Genomic DNA, 13,011 nt, shown 5'->3' with positions numbered 1-13,011 from the left:
TCTTTCTAAAAACATACAACATTGTTTCTCTGTGATGCAAAAATCCAAAATATGAAATAAATTGTTGTTTTAGGAAAGTTACCAATGAATAAAAAAAAGATTAAATCCCTATCAGAGCAGTTCATTAGGCCAGAGTTTAGCATGGTTTCTATAGCACTAAGCAAAGAGAGTATGTGACTCCTGTTGTAACAGAAAGAATAAGGTTCTTGATCCCGAGATGAAGTAAAACAGATGAGTTTATTGCATGCAAGGAACAATAAAGCAGAAGTCTTGTTTCCCGCAAGAAACAACAAAACCGAAGTATTGTTCGATGTGCCGGTACAAACTTTTAGGTTATATAGTCCTTGCTTGCTGCTTCAGATGTCATTGTTATGGTGGGGGGGGGGGTCATGGTATTTGGCCAGTTAAGAGACTCTGGCCAAATGGTCAGTTTAAGATTATGCCCCCAGGGGTTTCTTACTCGCATCTGGAATCCTTATCAGTTAACCCCCTTTCCTGCCATAAACCCCTGTTGCTTAGAAGTCAACTTTTCAGGCAGAACTGACTTAAGTTAACCCTTTTTACATCTTGTCTCTTACTTCACTCCCCTCTGAGTAGGACACCAGTCCTAAGACATTAGAAAAAGCTCAAATTAAAAAAAAGATTTCGATTAAATTCAAAAGTGGGCAAGCGCTTGAAATATGACATTAACATTTACAATACAAGGTATGTTTTAAATGAGAAAAATACTTTTATGTATAAAATGTTGACATACTGTATTAATATATATACATATATACAATACAATGTTGGCAAGCATTTAAAAAAAACAAGTAATTGGACATACAAATAAAATAATAGTTTTTAAATGAAGGAAGGTTATGTTAAAATTGTATAATGCAATATTTTAAAATAGTCTAAAATTTCATTCAGCACATTACAGAAAATATATTGCTACTCTGAAATCAGTCCAGAGAAGAGCAACTAGATATGTTCCAGAGCTTAATGGAATGTTCTGTGCTGACAGACTGCAGAAACCGAGCAATTTTATTCTTGGACAGATTGAATTATGTCCTGATGCAAGTATTCAAAGTTCTCAAAGGTCTTGGCAAAGTCAATACAGTGAATAAACTGTCAATACCATGTCAATACCATGGTTTCTTTCAGGAAAAGACTGGATTGTATTCTTAGATAAATTAATTGCTATCTACCAAAAGGATCAGATGGGCTCTTGTTTGTAACCTCTCTTATAAAAAAATGTAATGTATTCTGTCTTCTGTGTATCACAGATAAAATTGATTAAATTTGTAAAACTGGTGGTTAATGATTTGTCTTTTTTTTTCTGGCAAGATATAGCTTAAGCACAAAAGGCACCATAAGTGTAAAAAGTAATAAAAAATGTGTGCAGTTGTTTTCTGACAGTGATTTATCACACACCTTTATTGGTATATGAATATGTTCCTCAACTCAGATTTTCATGTGCCAAAATGTCCTTACCTTTCATGTACCTTAGTTTCAGTCTACCCAAGCTCTTAATTAGAAAATTGAACCAGAAAATTACCTAAATTAACTTATTAAACTATGAAAGAAATCTATCAAATTTGCTACACTGTCCTTCTCCAAGACCAAAGCTGAAGAATATTTGAATTGTTCCGTAGACAGACATACTGTAGGGGAAGAGGATGAAGAAGAGCCAATTGGGCTATGTGTGTGTAGCATAAAGTCACACAGAGTAGAAAAGTAAAGGGGTGTAGTGTGCTTTCACGAGGCACCAGTTCTGTAGGGTTTGGGCATTTACTGGGACAATTATTAATTGTAGCAGTAAATCACAAAATGATTATTTTAATGGCTTTAGAATCCAACCATGCGATATAACTCAAACAACGCACACATACAGGTACTAATACACAAGGATATATTTATTAATACATAGAATATGCATGTAAACCTAACAGATCTTATCGTGAGGGTTATCAGAATACAAAAGATATATATTCAGTCAGTTACGAAGAGTTACATATATCAATAGGACATACGTTAAGTATATCATTCATTTAGACCGTTTCATAAAGTGAACTTGGTTACAACTTCTACATTAGATGCTGAAAACAAGTACATAACTCTTAGGAATTAAATTAATATCAACTGGTTGGGATGACAATTGAATTCTCGAGCTGTAATGCAGTGAAGTTGAATACTCATCAAATCTCTGGGGATTCAGATCTCCTGCGGGCACAAAGAAAGAGTTGCAGTTTGTTGCTGTCCAAGCCGCACTCTCTGGCTCGGTGCCAGACTGTGTTGTGCAGCTTGCGACAGTGTGCTGCTGATGCTCTCTGAAGACTTGCTAGTTAGTGTTGGCTGAAACTAGCAAAGTTTGTGCACAGGAGAAAAGATGACTGTGGGTCCCAGCAGGTCAGGAAGAGGACCGGTTCGTTCCTGATGAAGTGCTAGTTCTGAATAGTGATTCAGCTGTCCACAGTTCCGACCTGTTCACGAGGCTTGCTGCTGATGCTAACCTCGGGTGGATCCTCTGGTTACTCTTGGCAACCTCCGCTCTAGACTCTTAGAACAGAGGAAAGTTATGGCACTCGGACACACTGGCCGTTCCGTGGTTGTCCGGGCTCAGTCTCAGGATGGTCAGGAGGCGTGCTGCGAGAATGTCCTGCCCTTGGGAGCCTTCTGCTCCTGGGCCATCCTGCCCTGGAATTGTCCTTTAGAATAGTCTTTAGAATTGTCTGAAAAAGTCTCTCAGGCCCTCTGTGTTGCCTGTTTTTACCTGGAGGAACTTCAGCTCATTCATTGGCTGCAAGTTCCATGGGCATCAGAGTCCCACGTGGGTTACTCGGCCCTACCAGTCCCTGATTGGTTGATCAAGGTGAGATATGAGTCACTTACTCCTGAAACCTAGGAATGCAGTCCAGATGTCCATCTGGCACTCCCTAGACAGATAGGCGCCAATGGATGACCATTGATCATGATAGCCAGGCTTAGCTATGTGCATCCCCATTTGGGAGCTGTCCCTTATCAAAAGAAAACATCTTTAAATCAGCCTGTATGAATAGTTTCTCTGTGGCTGCACCACAGAGATGAACAGAGAGATGGGGCCTCATTTGGGAAAGCACAGCAACACTTAATTCTGTCTTATTAACAAGCATTGCCGCTACAGGGCATAGAGTAAAACCCACAAGTGTTTTTGATATACTGTATGCCCATTTTCCCTGAATCCCAATTGTAATACTGTCAGTAATCCTTAACAAATGATAGTAATGGTAAAAAGACTGCAAGGTTTAATGTGAGTAATTGCAATGGTTTAGCATTGCAAAGAGTTTGTAATTTTATTACAGCTGTAATACAATTACCCCCCAATGGTGGTTCCACCAGACTACACATTAATTTGTGATCTTTCTCTGAATTAGTCTGAACTGTGGTGAATTAGGCTCTAAAAGTTTAAGAAGATTTTTAAAAAATATTACAAAAGACATTTCGGATGTTAGTGTGCAGGACATTTGTATTTGTAAGGGTGAATTTATTTTGAACCATATTATTTTTTACTGTTTATCTGTTTCATATATAAATACTGTGTACATAAAATGGTGAGAACTTGCTGATAAGGATGTCTGTATGAATTTGTTAAATGTGTTGTCCTCAACATAACCTCCAATCACAGAAAGGTGTTTTTGTAAACAATGTAAAATGATGTTCTGCACTGTTCCTGTGCTACTCTCCAAATTAAAAGAGCCCTTACATGTTACATTGTATTCTCGTAGGTACTACCTTATTCTCTACTATATAAAATTTAGTGGAGCAATTGGATTATTGCCCTTCCAATGTAAAGGTAAAATTAAAAATAAACTAGTATTCTCACTTCTGCATCCCCCCTGCTATCTGTAACAGCTGCAGACGTATACTGTATGCAAAAAGTATACTGGTGTACAAGTAAAACTAAGCAAAACTAGTGGTTCATGAATATATTGTGTGTATCTGTGGAGTTTGGTTTTATAACATTTCATGATTTGTTCATTATCTCATATCAAGTACACAACTAAATAAACTATTCCTTGAAGAGAGAACCTCCACTCCCAAATCTCACCTCAGTGACTAAATCAGGAATTATTTTCTACTATATTATTGAGGATACATGGGCCAGATTGTGTAGAGAAGCTAATTCTAATTAAAGAGAATTCTGATTATCAGTTACTTTATGCACATTTTCAACTGCCAGAAATTAATTAACATGAGAGAAACCTGTAAGAAAAAAGTAATGAATTGATGGAAAACATTGCCTGAGTTTAATTCCTTTATTTGTCATTTGCAAGCTTTTTGTTTGAAATCTATCACTCATTAATTATGGGAAAGGTGATTTATGGAGGCCTGTAGTAGATGTTCCTTGTGCATTTCGAGTAGTCTAATTAATTATGTCATTTTTTTAATTATAGAACATTAACGCTTTTAACAATCTTTGCATTCAAGAATTATGTATTACTCTCCTTCATGAGTGTTTTACAATATATGAACACTTATTTATGGTAGACGTGGTATCCAAATCCATGCAGTTTCTGGTATTGCTTTACCACTGCATTAAATTAATCTTAATAATACAGTTTTATAGATAAATCCAATCAATGATAGCACAAGTTGTTTTGATTACTTAAATATATAATACTTTCAAAACATCTTATCTGGATTGATGGAGCTTGTCAAATTGGGGCCTCTCCTGGTCTTGTGAAGATTCCAACTTTTAGAGGGGATACTGATTGAAATGCAATCTCTTAGAATCCCACAGATGGTATAAACCATTGGCTCCTCAGCAAAGCACAGACATAAATGCCTGAACCCATACTTCTTCTCATACTGTGCAGGATTACTATTGCAACAACACATAACATGTAGGGTAAAACTAACTTTGTGATGGTCTCATGCCAACTCAGTTTCCCTTGGTAAATAAAGAAACTCAGGCTAAACCACAATCACTCCAGGCTGAACCTACTATGAAGGTTACACCCATGATGTGTGGGGATTTTTCTTTTTTTCTTATGTTTTCTGCACTCAATCTCATGTAACCAAGTGTGTGTACATGTTTTTGTTGCAATAATTCAAAGCTCCAATTACGACGAGGTTCTAGTTGGGAAAACAGCATGTGCATTGAAAATTAGACATATATTAATGGAACATAGGTTAGTAAACAAGTTATTAAGGGGTTTATTTTGTGTAAACAATATCTAATAATTTAAAGCATGTTTAAGAGGACAAATAATTGGAAAATCCTTCACAGTAGCATTTACCTTTTTGCTCGAGTCATCTCTGATGTTATAGACAGATCATGTATAACCTTTAGTTCAGGTGGGTAGCTGCGTCAGCATGCGTAGGCTGCAAAGGAACAAGTAATAGGTTTATTCCATGCTGAAAAAAGAAGAAAGAGAACACAACGTTTCGGCTGTGGAGCCTTCTTCACACCTGTGTTCTCTTTCTTCTTTTTTCAGCATGTATAACCTTTATGTGGGTAAAAAGAAGTAGCTTTTTTTGCCACAAAAAATGTTTTCCTGCAAATTACTCTTCTTCATTATTTTGACTAAATTGAGAAGTCTGAGTCAGCCCTAAGCCCCTCAGGCTTCGTTGCTGTGTTTCCCATTTTTGTTCCTGAGTTAACATTTGTTATTACTCTGTTTGCTTGCTGTTGACCTCATCTTCAGGATCAGCCCTCATCTTTGTTTTGTTTACTGTGTGTTTCCCGGCTCTGACCCTTGATTGTTTGATGCCTTTTCTTCAGGATTATCCCTGGGCTTTGTCTACAGTGACTTTTCTTGACTCTGAATCCAGCTCATCTCCTTGACCTATCTCCTGGATTCCCCACTGCTCCTTACACTACTCTAGTGTCTTCCCAGCAGATTCACCCTCGCTGCAGATTGAGCTCTCTGGTTACGTAGCTAGCCACAGCACCACGTCTATCTCTGTGTGTGGTTACTCAACTCACCTGTCTGTAAGCAGCCTGAGTCTCATACCCTGAGTGCACGTTCTTTGACCCTTCTGGTTTCAGTAAAACGCAGCTGTGGGCTACTACCGGTTTACTGCTTTCAGGTCCCCAACTTGGCTGCCTGTTGCTGCCTCTCAAGTGGATTCCCCAATGTTCCTGGATTGTGCTACATTCCAAGAGTCCTTCCTCAGTAGCGTAAAATGACAGTAGACACTTTTCTTTTACTGACTGACTTATTTTGAAATCTTGAAATCTGTGCTCACAGTAATATATAGACAAATACTTTATCTGTGTATACTTTACATCGCTAACCCTTGTGTTAATTGCTTAGGATGAACAATGCATGAACGTTATTTAAAAGATAGATATAGTTATGTATTTTAGCTCATTGCTGGTACATTTGTCAGTCTTTTAGTTGTTACTTATTTTGTATAATTCAGAGACCTTTTGTAAAAATGTAGTCTAATTTATGACTTTGTATAAACTGTTGCAAGTTGTTCATAAAGGACATAGGGATAATATGCCTTTAACTTAGAAGTGAGCTTTAGCTTTACATAAAAATGGAGAAATCATAGTTGTTTCCTGCAGTTAAGGCCCAGACATCACCATATGTTGTCATTCACTTTCAATAAGCTTTCCAGACTTGTCTTTGTACCTTTTTAGTATGATGAATGTTTTGTGCATGTTATTGAAAGGACGTATGCATCATTAGGCATTTTTACACTTTAACATGTGATCTTTTTAAGTGCATTGGTACCTTTTAGGAAAGTAAGATAAGATAAGATCACTTTATTAGCCATATACATTGGAATTTGTCTTTTCTCATACCCCAGCTTGCTCTCCATGAGACACACAGGCACACATACAGGGAGAGAGAAGCTTGGGGTCAGAGCGCAGGGTATGTCCTTCTTATGGATAAAGTACTGATAAGGTACAGTCTTTATTATCAGGATTTTGTGGCAGTGCGAAATTCTCTGAAGACCATCCAGTAGAATAAGTAGGAATGTATGATGTGATGTTCTTTTAGGGTGCACATATAACACCTTTCATTTTCTGTCTAATTCAGCTTTAAGAAGTGTTGTTTCAGTATCTACTATGTTTGTGTAATATGCTATGTTTGGTAATCAACACAGAAGAAACACCAAAAAAAAAAAAAACACAGACAACCTACAATACCCTTCTCTAACATTGATATTATTCCATTTTTAGCCAAGAAGTATGAAAGTGGAGAGAATTTAATTATCACCGGCATCACCAAGGACCAAGCTGGAGATTATGAATGCAGTGCTCAAAATGACATATCATTTCCTGATATGAAGACAGTGAAAGTTACAGTCAACTGTAAGTAGAATTTATGTTCATGATTTTATGGCACAACAAGATTTTGTTTTTTGCTCTTTCCTTACATTTTAGGTCCAAGATCACACCCTTAGTGAATAACTTTATTCTAACTTTATAAATTAACTTTGTTATAAAAGTTTCTGAATATTTTACCCTACTATTATTTTTCTTATGTGTGAAAAAGATTAATTTTCAGTAAATTAAGGTCTCAATGTTGTAAGGACTGTTTCATTGTGCAGGTAATGAGTCTTTCAGAAGTGAGAAAAGGCAATAATGAGCACCCAAAGCATTAATGAATTATGCTGGGTTTGCACATCATTGTCAAATAAAACACTTAATTTGTAAGTAGCAAGAGGAAGAATGTGCTTAACAACTTTCTTTTACAGTACACGCTTAACATCTATTATAGAGCAGCTGATTTTAAAACTGATTTTTTTTAATAAAACAAAACTGAGTCATGCCTGCCTAAAACAAAGGCATGGTCCTCATTCAATCAATTTAAACTAAAGTAATTTTAATAAAATACTGTCTTCTTAAATAAAAACAGTCAGTGTCTTTAATACATTGTGCTGATGTAGACATTAAGTGAGCTAGGGATACAAAGGCCACACGACCACAAACTATATACAATATATTGTATTAGATATCCACTGCACAGTGAAAATTAAAATGTTTGATGCTGCTGTTTTAAGTGATAACACTTAAAGTACTAATGCAATGTTTACTAATTTACTGTTGATGCAATTTGCACATCGATCCTTTTCCTTTCAGTTCACTGATAACAGATTTCTGTGTTCCCAATCTCACAACATAGCCAGAAGGCACAACACCTCAGTTACAACATTCATGCAACACTTCATTTAATTAAAAAGAAAGTGATATATATTTTGGTACAGTATTCTAGTGCAGAATCAGATTGCAAATCAGAATGTTTCTAAGCAATTTCAATATTGTCTTATTAAACTGTACTGCATCTAAAATCATTAATTTTAAACTAACATTGCTAGTGGTCTTGCAATTATAGATTGCATCTCAATGGGTATGTCTCTCTTAGTTATAGTTATTAGAATCAACTTTGAAACATTTTATGATTATGTATTCAGTAGTTCATTTAAGTGCTAATGAATATAATGTAGAGACAAGTTATTTATAAACTATTTGGCATTAATTGCACCCATTCTGAGGATATGTTGCCCCCAAAATATAGTACACTGAAGCAGAATCTTTAACTACACATGCACAAGCTTTTGAGTGAATGGATTGGTTCAGATATACACATCATATGCTTCAAAGACCATTGATCTAGTGTTTTGATGGGATGTTGGAAGATGTTCAATTATTCTGAAAGAGTATCCGGAGAAGCGAACAGCACTGAAGCCAGTTTTGTTAACATGCTCTGGAGGACTTGTTGTTTTCCATTGATGAAAAGAATGATGGATAAGGTGGCTGGTTGAAAAGAACAAGAATGATTATAAGAAAAGATTTCTTAAATGAATTGGGTCATATCAGTTTTAGACCTGGAATTTGAGTGGAACTCGAGAATTGGGACACACAACTCAGTAATTATTTCTTACACACCCCAAAGAGGTTTTGGATTCAGACATTGGATATGATTGTAGAATATTTAGGATGTGGGCTTTGTCAGCCAGGGCATGAAGTATGCACAAGTGCTTCAAGGAGCTGCTGACATGAAGAAGTGACAGTTGGAGCTTCTGTCCTTTATTGGATTGAAATTACTGACTTGCCCTTCTCCTGCAAAGATTGTAGTGTACCCTTTAGCACCCTTGACTTTGATGATGGTTCAAGCAGATGTGTGTAGCGTAAAAGACTAAACCGGAGATTGAGAGAGTGAACCTTGTAATGGTGCCTGGGAGTAAACCCCACAGGTGAAGTACGAGAAAATCAAAAGGCTGGTGGACAGGCATCAGCAGAGCTCAGTATTGGTCTGCCCAGTAGGTCCCCTGTTGCTGGCGAAGCAGCGACTGCTATGGATATTTGCAAAACGTAGAGTCACTAAAGCGAAAGCGAAGGCTGGGATCATAGACATGGAAGACATCTCATTCCTGACTTTGGTCAGAAAATGCAGCGCTTTAGTTATCCCTATTCAAAAGTATGCAGAATTCATCATTGAAAGGGGATGTGGAAGAGCTGGTTTGATAGTCTGGAACAAGACTGCTGAAATGTTTGTACAAGGGACACGTTTTTGCTAAGTTGTTAGGGATGAGAAGTGGAGAAGTGGCAGTATGGACTGTCTTGGTGTTTTACATGTTTACAGAGAATGATGATTGTTTTGCAAAAAGAAAGGGAATAGGGTGACAGAGAGGTGCCTAGGCAGATTGGCATATTGGGAAGTTGGGAGCAACATTGTGATTGTGCTTGTACCGGTTCCAATGGTGTCATGCGTGATGTGCCGGAAATTGAGTTGGTCTGTGAAGCAATGTGCTTACTCTGATGTGGGATTGCTTGTTAAAAAGTAAAGACCCATCAAACTTTTTCTTTTAAATAATGCATTAGAGCTGGCATAGGAGGCAGGAATTGAATTGATTTTCAAACGATCTTAGTGCATATATTAACAAAGAATTGACCTTTCTGGTCTGCTCGAAATAGTGTAAGGAATCTGTCTTGTAGGTAGATAGTAGGGAGTGGGTTGGCGAGTAGGATTAATGAGGAATTCATGCCTAGAGTGATGCTGAGTGTTTGTGTTGTTGGAGATCAGGAAGGACTTGATGATGCTAAGTAAGGTTCTGGAGAATTTGAGGAGGCTTCAGTCCTGGGAGCCTGAATGAATGGAGTTGGTAGGTGTGATGGTTGAGAGCTGGTCATCAAGCCAGTTGGATGCCAGCATTGGGGAAATAGAAAAGATGTAAATAACCCCACTGTAGCAGGCAGGGCTGTAATGTGTCTGGGATGACAGAGCAGTTAGACTGAGGAGGCCAGACTTGACTGATGTACTTGTGGGACAGAGTGGGTGTCAGTGACCAGGGGATCATATGGTAGCAAAGAAAAGAAAGCAATAGGGGAAAAGTAGAGGAGGGGGCAAGTGAGCAGAGATTTCAGAGGAGGGGAGAAGTGTACATGGTTTTTCCAAGCTCTGGAGAGGTAATGTCAGAAGAGCTGAAAGAAAGAGAAGACAACATGGCAGGTGGAGGGAGCAGTTTTTTTTTTTCTGTGGAGAAGCTATGGCTGAAGAGCTGCTTGTTTGAGCTAGTGAGGAAACTCATCTCATCCCATCCCAGTTTGTAAGAGGCAGACAGTGGCTGGATCTACAAATCCAACAGTGCTATGAAAGGTGGGATGCATTAGAGAGGATGAAACTTGAGCCAGGCAAGCAGCAGTGGAGAGGCACAGGAGCAAATAAGCCAAGCCTTAGTGATGATAATTGAGAAAGAGCCAACTATCTTTGACCACAACACAGTAATAGGCAAGAGAGAAACATGAAGGGAAGACAGGATGCCAATCCATTGCAGTGCACAGACAAAAACAAAAACTAAGCACACATCCACATTAGGTCCAATTTTCACAGGAGCCTGTTAACCTACTGGGATGTTATATGGACTAAGGTAGGAAAACCACGCGAACACGGAAAGACCCTGCAAACTCCATACAGATAGTATCACTAGAATTGAATGAAAAGCTGTCCCTCTGCACATAGCGTTTTCCCCACACTACACAGCACAAATAATGACACCCAGGGCATTTTGTCCTTGAGATATAGCGGCTTAGTTTCCAGGGTGTGGCATCATTCTGTGATGAAACAAGTTAAAGGTTTATTCTGTTCTGAAAAGAGAAGAAAGGAAACACAATGTTTTGGCTGTGGAGCTTTCTTTGGGTGTGAGCTCCGCAACTGAAACATTGTCTTTCCTTTCTTCTCTTTTCAGCATGGAACTTTTAACTTGTTCCTTTGCAGCCTATGCATCCTGACACAGCTACAGTACCTACTTGAACTACATCATTCTTTGATGTTGCTGTATTATTGTATTATTAATGCTATAATATAATTATGATGCCACTATTTGATCTTTTTGAGGCTGAGGTTATTTTTTCCTGCCCTTCTTCCTCAATTTAATATCTGATATGGCTTCACACAGGAATGACTGCTACCGCATATTCCAAATGGCCCCATCTGTATTTTTGATACAGTAACCAAGAAAGCAGATGTCAAAGTTAAAAAAGTACACTATAAGATGGTAAGCATTTATGAAAACACAGTTTTTAAAGAGTGATGCTGTCTTTGCCAGTTTTATATTAAATTGTACTACCTTTACTTCTGTACTCAGGCAACTTTTGAACTACCCAACTATCATTTTGAATAATCCATCTATCCAAACATAAATATAATATTAAGAAAATGCATTTTATACCTTTTAGTTTTAACGCCTATGGGTTTTCCTCTATGTTTTTTTTCTTAATATAATATGTTTGTAATTCATAATTCACAGCTAGTAAAGGCCGAATCCAAACAGTGCTAGTTTGAACCTGGGCTATATCATTAGGCAATAATCATGGGATCGGGGTGCCTCTTCTAGGCACACATAGTTAACCCAATGTTGCTAAGGTTGGAAGGAGCATTGAGCTGACCACACAGACTGAAGCTCACAGCACTCGTCTGTCTTTGTATGGTGAATGACTCAACACTGCACATTTTAGAGAAAAGCACACACAATTCTCATTAACTGTGTGCTTGTATAAGAGCTATACAGGGATAAAAAAATGTCAATTTGAATAAAAAAAACAAAATAATATATGCAAACTACACATAGCTTTGTAGTGTGTATAATTTTCTTAGCCTATAATGTTGTTGCTAAATTTACCATAATGCATCAGTAAAACTTTCAATGTAAAAAATCATAACTGTTTTTTTTTTTTTGGGGGGGGGGGGGGCGGGTTAAATCCCTATTAAGGTCTTTAATTCTGAATCTTCAATAACATCATATACTGTACTTCAAATATTACTGTTTAATAAAACATTTGTTGTTATTACATTATTGTGTGTGTTTTCAATTGTATATGACAATTGTGTTTTATTTAAATGAGCTGTGAAATTGAAAACAGTACCATTGTGCTCATTAGTCTGCTAGTAGTTCATCTGTTCTAATAGAACACTACAAGTAGTGTTCATCTCAGAACTGCACCAATTTTTTTATTTCATTTTTTTTAGTGTTTAACTGTACCTTTTCTTTGAGGAAATATAAACACTCACCTTGTTGTTTTAGCTTGTGTCCCTTTCTAATAGGCTTAACTTTGTGATGATTAGTAGAGCTTAATTATTTACACTGCCTCCATAGACTTTGGAGATAATTCTTGTTTATGCAAATGGGAACAATCTATTGTTTTATGAGTAAGATTTGTGATAATTAATGTACTATAAAATTGACAAATCTGAGTTCCACTTGTTTTTTTCTATGGTGAGCTTAAATTAGCATTTGTTGTAAGAAAAAATAATTGTATACATTAGGTTTCTTTGGCTTTAATATTAGTATAATAATTAAAATTAGTATTATACTGTTAATATTATATTAATTATATATAATAGATTTATATTAATTATATGTAATATAATTCATATATTTTTAAATTATTAATGCTTCCTAAAATATATAAAATAAAAAACATGTAAAGCTCAATCCTATACCCATGTGTGTTCAAGGTGTTCTCTTTTAATTAATTGAAGTTATATGAATAGGAAGGAGAAGAAGAGCTGAGTACCATTATTATAGGAA

The 13,011-nt window shown here is 36.8% G+C and overlaps 1 protein-coding gene across 3 annotated transcripts in view; it reads left to right on the top strand.

Moving 5' to 3' along the window:
- negr1 (neuronal growth regulator 1) overlaps positions 1–13,011 on the top strand; it is a 514,135-nt gene that overhangs the window by 322,605 nt on the left and 178,519 nt on the right. For all 3 annotated transcript variants that reach the window (XM_006634980.3, XM_015355743.2, XM_015355742.2), the window contains exon 4: positions 7,160–7,291. In XM_006634980.3, the coding sequence (XP_006635043.1) occupies positions 7,160–7,291 (132 nt within the window). The remainder of the gene's footprint in view (positions 1–7,159; positions 7,292–13,011) is intronic.

The sequence above is a fragment of the Lepisosteus oculatus genome, chromosome 9 (genome assembly GCF_040954835.1).
Source record: "Lepisosteus oculatus isolate fLepOcu1 chromosome 9, fLepOcu1.hap2, whole genome shotgun sequence".
In the NCBI taxonomy this organism is placed as follows: Eukaryota; Metazoa; Chordata; class Actinopteri; order Semionotiformes; family Lepisosteidae; genus Lepisosteus; species Lepisosteus oculatus.
The sequence above is the reverse complement of the archived record's forward strand: the minus strand, read 5'-3'. Positions and strand labels throughout refer to the sequence as shown.